The 10489-nt window shown below is 37.1% G+C and overlaps 1 protein-coding gene across 1 annotated transcript in view; it reads right to left on the bottom strand.

Annotated features, from left to right (window-relative positions):
- Positions 1–9627, bottom strand: part of LOC132066372 (receptor-like protein EIX2) — a 14921-nt gene extending 5294 nt beyond the window's left edge. The window contains exons 1-6 of the mRNA XM_059459695.1: positions 7677–9627; positions 6236–6525; positions 6029–6089; positions 4400–4485; positions 1686–1775; positions 299–645 (exon numbers count right to left, since the gene is read on the bottom strand). Coding sequence (XP_059315678.1) covers positions 299–645; positions 1686–1775; positions 4400–4485; positions 6029–6089; positions 6236–6525; positions 7677–9540 — 2738 coding nt within the window. The 5' untranslated portion in view covers positions 9541–9627. The remainder of the gene's footprint in view (positions 1–298; positions 646–1685; positions 1776–4399; positions 4486–6028; positions 6090–6235; positions 6526–7676) is intronic.
- Positions 9628–10489: the final 862 nt, after the last annotated feature.

The raw sequence follows: 10489 nt of genomic DNA on the forward strand, positions 1-10489 counted from the left end.
AACCGGTTTACGAACTCACGTAGTAGCTCGTTATCTCTTTGGGTGATTCTAAAAATATCCGCCTTTTTGGCCTGTACCTTTTTGGCCCCGGCATGAGCTTTGATAAACGCATACGAAAGCATACGAAAGAAGTGATGGAATGTTCGGGGCAGAGGTCGTACCAAGTCGGTGCCCTTTGGACAATGTTTCACAAATTTTTCGCAATACCGACTCTATTTCATCTTTCTCGACATCGTTGCCTTATATGGCACGAGTGTACGAGGTCACGTGCTCCTGTGGGTCCGTCGTCCCATCATACTTCGGAATATCCAGCATCTTGAATCTCTTCGGGATCAACTTTGGAGCCGCACTCGGAGGGAAAGGTCTTTGAATGTATCTCTTCGAATCTGGACCCTTCAAGATCGGGGGTGCTCCCGGGATCTGATCCACCCGAGGGTTATATGTTTCCACTCTTTTCTCCGTTGAATCAACCCGTTTTTCCAAAGTCTCGAGCATTTTCAAAACCTCAGCAGATGAACCGGCCCCAGATCCGTTGCTCTCGACTACTCGTGCTTCTTCTCGCCCTGGCTCAGTAACCTCTTTTGGCTTTGCTGAAGCAACTTTATCGTTTTTGCTCTGAAGCTGAGCTATGGCGATTGCCTGGTCCTGCAACATTTCAAATATTAAACGTAAGTTAATCTCATCCGGTATATCCGGAGCTTTTCGGGCTTATGCCCGAAAAAGGGTAGTTGAGTTATGGCTATTCAAGGGGTCTGTGGCCGGAAGGGTCGTGTTATCCTGATTGACAGTGTTCTGTTGGTTAAGGCCTTCTCTCGAATTGTCAACATTTGGGTCGGACGGATCAGCAGGTAGGTTTCGTAACCCGCTGTTGTTCTCGTTTTCAGCAACGATTTCGTTGTTGTTCACATGCTCGGAATGACCGCTACTTGCCATTTTGTATGTTTTCTACGCAGATCTACAAATTCTCAAACAACAAGTGAGAAAAGAAGTAGCAAAAGATTAAACCACTACTATTATCCTAGGCCCCACGGTGGGCGCCAAACTGTTTACCCTCGGATTGTGAGCAACAATTAAATTTGTAAATGGTGACTCAGATATGTGGATAACTTAATCTTTTATGATATGAGGTCCTATAGAATATATATAGCAAGCAAGTGATAGCAAATATTATTGAACAGTAATGAGAAAAACTGGAAAGGAAGAGTTAGCCAATGTAGCGGATTGGTTCGGCTTGGAGATACTTCTTATATCCAGACCAAAATGCTTGAGGAAATCTTTATAGCACTTTTCTGATTACAATGTTGTTGAATGATGAAAAGCCAAACTAAAAACGGAAGGGGTAGCCCTCTATTTATATGTAATCATAAATGGGCCTTAGTACAATGTAAAAAAGCCTTTCTAAAAAGAACCCTAAAATGGATAAGGCTGATCCGTACGGTCTGACACTCGTACCGTTGTCAGCGCAGATGGCGGAACGGTTTGGTGACGCGTGGCCACTCCATAACTGATTATCCGGACCTACATCGGATATGCTCATTTAGGCTGGGGTCTACCCTGTCCGGTAAAATACCTTCGATGTTGAAGCAGAGTTGAACGCGTTCATGCCCATTCGGACCTGTCTTTTACTCCGGTCCCATCGAACACAAGTTGACTTGGTTTTTACCGTATATACTTATATATCAAACCTTGCTTAAATTTGAGAAGAGCTTGCCTCTCCATCCCAATGCACAAAGTTCTACGAGTATCCCCTCCTGAACTTGTCCCAAAAACAAGTCCTATGAATACAGAAAATGCAACATTGAGAAATAGAAATGTCTCAATTTTCATCTTCTTGTGCAAAGTCAATCAAGTTGCAGAAGATATATAGAAATAAGAAGCAATACACTAAGTACTAGTAGACTAGTAGTAACTTTTAAGATTGCTTTAATTTGTTTCCTCAGATATAAACAATATATAGTGGTATTGTCTAAGAAAAAACACACAAGTTTAGACTTGGTCTTGATACACAAGTTCTAGGAAAATCAATATCTTCCATTTAGATACAGAAATTTCTAATAATTTGGTAAGAATGAGATAATGACAGCGTGTTGCTGGTACTCTATTCAGTGATTCTTCACTAATTTTCTTTACTGATTATGACTGGCAACTTTCCGTGTTGAAAACTTGCCAGTTTGATTACAGAGTCAAATTTTGTAGAATAAAATATCAATTTATATCGAGGGATTAGAAGTAAAAAAAAAAAAAAATTGAAATTGAGGGAATCATGAGCTATAATTAACTAGAAAGTAATTAGAGGGAGGAGTAGAAACTGATGCTAAGAGCTTCTAGAAGTGCAAAACTGAAGATAGGACACGCAATATTTCATTATAAATCAATTCCAATACATTTGTACTTTGAAACATTTTGTGACCATAAAATATGGGATATACACACGTGCCCACGGACTAATAATAAGAAACTCATAATTAAATAATGTTTTATCAATTTATTCAATTTAATTGTAATACGATATAGAGTCAGCAAATCAAGTTTCATTCTTTGTGAAAATTGAATTTGTTCCACTTGTGTTGGTCAAAATTAGAAGAGTTGTGCCAAAAGTAAAGAGAAAATACTCAAAATAACCCCCAACGTTTGACCAAAATCTCAACTACACACCTAACCTTTGCGTTGGTCCTATTACCACCCTGAATAATTTTTTTCAGTATTAAAATGCCCCCTTTTTGCTGATGTGGACAAGAGCGTGACTACACCGCTCAGTGGCGCGTTATAGCCTTTAAAAAACAGCATCTGACGTGTTTTAAAATGCCAACTGGACTGCCACATAGATGTCACATAGATAAATTTAAATTCCCTCCATTTTTACACCCAACGGCTACTTCATCTTCACCCTATTTAATATTCATCTCCATTTTTTTGTCAAAAAAGCAAACAACTCCATAACTTCAACCACTCCGATCGTTACAGCTCCAAAAATCAACACCTTAATTGCTCCAATCGTTGGAAAGAGATTCGTTAATTAGGGTTTATTTCTCATTTATTTCTCTTTAAATTGGTTCATGTGAAATTTATTGTTTTAAATTTCTTAAGTAATTCTTGCTCATGTTTAGTTATTTTTCATTTCTTAGGGTTTGTTATGGAAAAAATTGACCTTGGTCGATTGTGTACGTGATAATATGTTGACAAAGATTGGGGTTGAAAATGGTGTTGATCGTGATATTTGGGTTAGGGGTTAGGTTTTGTGAATATGAGAATTGGGGGTGATTTAATTTAGGTAATGGGTGGGTTACGGGTCGGGTTAATAAAAAATGGAGGGAAATTAAAGATGTGGCACGTGAGCCAGGAGCGTGTGGACAAGCGCCTGTTAATAATTGGGGGTTGGCATATTGGACTGCCACATCAGCAAAAAATGGGCATTTTAATACTGAAAAAAATTGTCCAGGGAAGCAATAGGACCAACGCAAAGGTTAAGTGTGTAGTTGGGATTTTGGTTAAACGTTGGGGGTATGAGTATTTTCTCCAAAAGTAAATTAAGACGTGTTGAAATTTGAATCAACAAAACATGTCCTAATGATATACAAGTAATGATCAGGAAAGACCAGTTTAGATTAGGGCTGGGCATAAATACCGAAAACCGAAAAACCGAACCGAACCGAACCGAACCGAAACTTCAACAAACCAAACCGGACTGAACTAGTTTAGTTCGGTGTTTGGCGTCCACCTTCAAAAACCCAAAACCGAAATAGCTGAACCGAAGTTTGATAAAACCGAACCAAAAAAACCCAATTGTAACAAGCCCTCTTTTGCATTTGTATCCCTAATTTTCTACTTCAGTTGAGAAAATCAAATATGTTAAGGAAGGCAACTAGGATGTGTCTTTAGGATTAATGTATGTCCTTTATGTGTTTTCTTAATTTTTCTTACGGTATGTATATAACACTTAGTAATCCTATATCATGGTTATAGTTTTCTATTCTTTTATATCCTGTTTGTTTGATTTTGATTTCAATTTATCAGTTTTATATTTTATTGCTTTTGAGAATATGAATTAGTGTCAAGAGAATCGCTTCTAATATCATATCAAAAAAATCGAATTGAAAAAACCGAACCGAACTTTAAAAAACTGAAACCGAAAGAACCGAACCGAACTAGTTTGGTTCGGTGTTCAGTGTCCACCTTCAAAAAATCGAATCCGAAATAGCCAAACCGAACCGAAAAACCGAACGCCCACCCCTAGTTTAGATGGAAGAAGAGATGGTCAACTTCAGAATTTTAAGTAAAAATATTGTCCTGCTAATTATAAAATTTATAAAAAAAAAAAAAAAAAAAAAAAAAAATCTCTCTTTGTAGTCCGTTCTGTTTCTATTGTGTTGTTGACAATAATACTTGCGACATTAATTACTTTGACCCCTGTTCCAGTAATAATGTTTAAAGACCAAGGAACTTTTTGTAGTTTTTTTAATAAGAACTGAAAGTCTGAAACTGACCCTACACCGAACCTTAGAAACATAGAATTGATTTACACAGTCACTCATTTCCTTTGACTAATACTTGAAAATCTATTTTATTTTATTTTTTTTGTTTGAAAGCTGGTCAGCCATGGAACTGTAGTAGTATTTTGTGAACTTATTCTTCGATTTCTGCTTTTTGCTTTGCTTCATGAATCTACTGTAGCATAAATAGAGCAGAAAGTATGAAAGGATATACTTGCTCCCTAAACAACATTGTGAACTAAAGTTTTATTAAAACTCACAGTGAATATGACAGACTAGGGGTGTTCGATATGGAGGAAAATGTATCATTAGAAAATAAGTGAATTTCTTACTTATTTTCTCATATTCGGTTGGTTGGTAGAAAATATTTTTACGAAAATACCCACCCAAGCTCTATCACTCCATACCACACAAACCCCCACACCCACCCAAGCACTCAACCTCCACCACCCACCCACTCCCCAACCAAATCTCACCCCCACCCAACCACCACCCTCGAACGCACTTCATCTTCACTCACCCCTACCCCACACCACCACCCACCCTAAACCCCACACCACCGCTCCACCCAACCCCCTTCCAAATTTTCTATTTCATATATTTTATTTTATTTTTATAATTTTTTTTATAAAAAATGGAAAAATAATTCTTACCCACCACCACCCATCCCGCAACTACAACCCACCCCCACACCAAATTTAACCACGCAAACTTTCTATTTTCATAATTTTTTTTTATAAAAGTAATATTAAATATGAAGTAGAAAATTCGATAGTGGGTGGGTGTAGAAAATCAAAAAAGAAAACTTTTCAAAACATTTTTTTAAAAATAAATTAATTTTCTTGGAGGGGGTGGTGGGGGTGGGGGGTGGATGTCGTAGAAAACTTTTCAAAACTTTTTTAGAAAAAAAAAATTATTTTTTTTGGAGGGGGTGGTGGGGGCCGGACGTGGTGTAAAAAACCAAGAAAAAAAAAAGCTAAAACTTTTTTTTAACAAAAAAATTGGAGGGGGGCGAGGGGATGCGGTGGTGTAGAAAACCCAAAAATAAAAAAAACTTTTAATTTTTTTTTTTTTAGGAGGGTTGGAAGTGGGGTGGTGGAGGGGGTCGTGGGATTGGTTGGAGTTTGGTGGTTGAGGGGTGGGTTGGGTGGTGGTAGGGTGGTTGGTGAAATGTCATTTGTAGATTTATTTTTCTTACTTTGATTAGGGAAGTCATTTTCCCCATTTTTAAGGAACTTATTTTCCTAAATAAAATGTTTTTCAAAAATTTTGACCAAACGAACATGAGAAAATTGAAAAACATTTTCCGGAAAATGTTTTCCTCCCTACCAACACACCCCAATAGTAAATTAGATTTGAAACTAAATACTGTATATCATCAATGGTGATTCGATTACACAGGAATATAGTTCTGTAATATAAGAAACTAGACTAGTAAACATAGCAGATGCTTATGACACTATTAATTCAAAGGGCTGTAGAGAGGCTCAAAATAGCTTTAAAAAAAAAAAATCACCTAACATATGCTTATGACAAACTGTGGACGATTAATCCTCCAATGTCTGTCATATCGTTTGCTAGCTCCAAAGCATCTTCAATCTGCGTAGAGACAATATTGTTGACACAAGGATCCAATTTGCGATATTGTTCAACAGCTGAAAGTAAGCAACTCTACACGATTGCTTGAGGATTAAAGTGAATATCACTCCCCAAAATCCAAGAATGAAGCCACTTGCCACACATACATAAAACCCAAACGAAAAAATATTGTCATCTTCATCAAGATTGTTGATTCTTCTATGATCACCAGAACGGCTTTGAGTATCCCTATCTCCCGGACATTTTGCAAGTGGTGGGCCACAAAGTTCATTGTTTCCTGCATATGATGAGGGATCAAAACTCTGCAATTGAGTGCTTGAAGGAATTTTCCCTGACAAGTTGTTACTCGACAAGTCTAAGACGCTTAGGAAATTAAGTTGAGCAAGACTTGTGGGAATCCGGCCTGTGAGCTGATTTTTAGACAGATCAAGGGATTCTAAATTCGGAAAAGGGCCAAAATTACCCCTGAACTTTGAAAAATAGTTCATCCATGCCCTTCGTTATCTTTAATTATCCCTTACCGTTATCTTTGGGCCAAATATGCCCCTTTGAGTATAACGGCGTGCCACGTGTCGATCTCTCGGTGGCCAATTTATTTCCCCCTCTTATTTTTCATCCGGATCAAGCAAATACGGATCCGACCCAATTAAATTAGTACCCACCCCGTCTCAAAACATATCCAACCCAAATAAACCTAAATCTAACCCATCAATATCTTAGACTCAACTAATTAAATGCGCGCTACGTTAGTTAGGCAATACAATAAGATGAAGACATGCTGCTTAAATCTTTTGAAATTAACTCGGAAGTAATTTGGGTTTTATAGGTACGGAGATGAGGCAGCAAAAGTGGCAAGCGAAGGGCTTGATGCAGCAGGACATGCTGTTGGCACTGCCTGGACTGTGTTTAAGATCAGAATGGCGCTTAACCCCAAAAGTTCCTTTAATCGCGCCACCCAACTAAAGTCTAGTGCTAAAGCTGCTGCTGTAAAGAAGGCCAACAGCTCAAAGTACTGACGTTGTTTGACTTTTCACTGGTGAAGCTGTCAATTTACGCCCTCTTTTAGATTTGTCCGTTGTCATACATGTTGATATATGTTATTACATGTAAATGATAAGGATTTTAGTCTTTGTAGAAGATCAAATTTTCCACACCAATCCACCTCAATTTCAGTTTTTCACCCTCGATCATTTTGTGTGTTTTCTTGGAAGAGGGAATATACACCAGCAAAAAATTCTTAGAGAGAGAGAGAGAGTAGCGTTAGATCTGTTATTGATGGGTTAGGTTTAGGTTTATTTGGGTTGGATATGTTTTGAGACGGGTTGGGTACTAATTTAATTGGGTCGGATCCGTATTTGTTTGATCCGGATGAAAAATAAGAGGGGAAATAAATTGGCCACTGAGAGACTGACACGTGGCACACCGTTATACTCGAAGTGGCATATTTGGCCCAAAGATATAAGTAAGGGTATAATTGGCCTAAAGATAACGAAGGGCATGGATGAACTATTTTTCAAAGTTCAGGGGTAATTTTGGCCCTTTTCCGTTCTAAATTTCCCATCTTTCCAATTCCTTCTATGATATTGCCTGTTAAATTATTTCTTGAGAGGTTTAGTGAAAGTAGACCACCCAATTGTGCGATTCCTTTAGGAACTCTTCCAACTAATTCGTTACTAGAAAAATCGATTATCTTTAACAACCCAAGTGTCTTATTGTACACAGATTCACTACTTTTCCATTGAACTAATGCATCCCCCATGTAATCTTCAGCAGAAGTGTAATAGCCTTGTCCATTGATTCCACCCACATTAATAATAATGCTCGGGTTTAAACTATCCTCATGAAGGAAAGATGTGAAGTTGTTGAGACATTGTGGGATTTCTCCTGATAAGATGTTCCGAGAAAGATCCAAAATATGGACTTGATTCAGACGACACAAATTTGGAGGTATCTTTCCATTGAACTTGTTGACTCTCAAACTTAAGACAACCAAGGATGTTAATTCTGAGCCAATCCATGATGGAATTTCTCCACTTAACTTATTCCCCCCCACGTCTAAGATTGTCAACATAGAACAGTTCATCAAAGAGGTAGGCAGATGGCCAGTAAAATTGTTGTTCTGCAATTGTAGAGATTGGATATTGTGCAAAGCACCAACAGAACTGGGAATTTTACCATGTAGGTTGTTGTTAGCTAGATTAAGAATGGCTAGTTCTTCAAATTCCATCAAACAATCGGGAAGTTCGCCTGAAAGTAGGTTATTTGAGAGGTCAAGGATGTGGAAGAAAGGGTTGGCTATTTTACACAGGAAAGAAATTGATCCAACAAACTTGTTTTTGGAAAGGTTCAATGTGTCCAAGTAGGAAGGGAATGATGGCACTAAACCTGATAAGTTATTTGAACTAAAATCCATCACTGGAAAATTAGATTCCTTTGATGCTACAAACTTGGAATACAAATCAGGGATCTCTCCGCTTATTTTGTTGTTGGAAATGTTGAAGTAGCTTATTTCTGGAGAAAGATCCCAAAACCAGTTAGGAGCTACACCTGATATACCAACGAAAGAGATATCAAGATAGGAGTAATTCTTCTGAGTTCGTAGCCATTGTGGGAAATGATGCCCCATTTCACAACGGGAGAGTGATATGATATCTAACTCAAAAGGAGGAATCCAATTAGGTCCCAACTGAAAAGAGAACGAGTTATATGATAAATCCAACTCCTTTAAGTTAGAAAGGTTTGAAAGATGTGATTCTGTGATTGAACCTTCTAAGAAATTTGAATTGACACTCAATATCTCTAGCTTTGAAAGTTGTCCGACACTTTGGGGTAATATACCTTTGAATTGATTATTGTTCAAATGCAACTCTCTCAATGCTGAAAATGTTTTTAAGTTTGGCAAAGGTCCTGAAATTTGATTCCAAGATAACTCGAGAATCTGCAAATGGGTAAGGTTCCCAAAAGTATGAGGAATTTCACCTGAGAAGTTAGCATGCTCAAGATTAAGGTATTCCAGTCTTGGAAAAGAACCGATGAAATCCGGTATTCGACTTCCACCAAAATCATTATAACTAAGGTCCAAGTGCTTCAAATGTTGCAGTTCAAGCAATGAAGGAGTAATACTACCTCTCAAGTTTGAACCACTAGAGAAGTCTGAATAACCATTAAAGAACATAAAAGGTGGTTGAATATCAAGAACTACAACATGACCTGTTATATTGCTGCACTTCACACCCTCCCAACTGCAACATTCTTTTTTCTCATCTTCTATCCCCCATGATGAGAGGATACCGGAGTTATCTATGAGACCTTGCTTAAACTTGAGAAGAGCTTGCCTCTCCCTCTCAATGCACAAACTTGAACGAGCATTCCCTACTGAACTTGTTTCAAAAACAAGTCCTATGAACAGCGAAAATGAGATGTTGAGAAGTAGAAAGCTCTCAATTTTCATCTTTTTGTGCAAAGTCAATCAAGTTTCTGAAGATATATATAGAAAATAAAGAAGCAATATACTTATAAGTAGTAATTTAAGATTGCTTTAAATATCGTTTCCTCAGAGATAACCAATATATAGCCCATGGTGTCTTAGAAAACACATGCAGTTTGGTACACAATTTCTAGGAAAACCCATAGTAGTTGAGCAATCAGTGTAGTAATAATGAGACATCGAGACCATTTTGGTCTAACATATAAAGATGATACATAATTCTAATTCAATGATTCGTCTTACTAGTTTTATTTTTTGATTTTTCGTTAGCAAAAGAGTCTTTAGACCAAACTGGAAGTAATACTGATTACGACGACATCTTTCCTTCTTGAAGAATTGCTAGTTTGATACTTTGATTGTATCGTAAAATAGTACTATAAAGTTAATCCAAGAGATTAAAAAATAACAAAAATCGAACAATCGTCTTTGAGATGTTATAATAATCTTTATAATTACACAATTTTATATGGTTTCATAAGTTGAGTTAGAAACTTATAAGGTGAGCGAATTCTAAGATACAAATAAAAAGCTTGGGTTACTGAGGGGTGATTTTAGTGACGGGACTACAATTCATGTAATCACTACTGTTTTACTAGTATATATTCCTTGTGTGTAAATACGGTGATAGAATATTAGTTGGGCTCTCGATAATATCATAAGGCACAATCAGTAGCAGATCTATGTAATTAACGATAGGGCTGTTCACGGTTTTGGTTAAAACTAAAACCAAACCAAAAATTTAACCAAATCGAATAAAAAACAGACATTCGGTTTGGTTTGGTTTGATTTGGTTTTAAATTTTAAAAACCGATAATATTTGGTTTGGTTACGGTTCTATTGAAAAATAACCAAACCAAACCGATAAATTTTATAATTATTTATATATATAATATTAGTTTTTCATAAATAATTA

Source organism: Lycium ferocissimum, chromosome 8 (assembly GCF_029784015.1).
Source record: "Lycium ferocissimum isolate CSIRO_LF1 chromosome 8, AGI_CSIRO_Lferr_CH_V1, whole genome shotgun sequence".
Classification (NCBI taxonomy): domain Eukaryota; kingdom Viridiplantae; phylum Streptophyta; class Magnoliopsida; order Solanales; family Solanaceae; genus Lycium; species Lycium ferocissimum.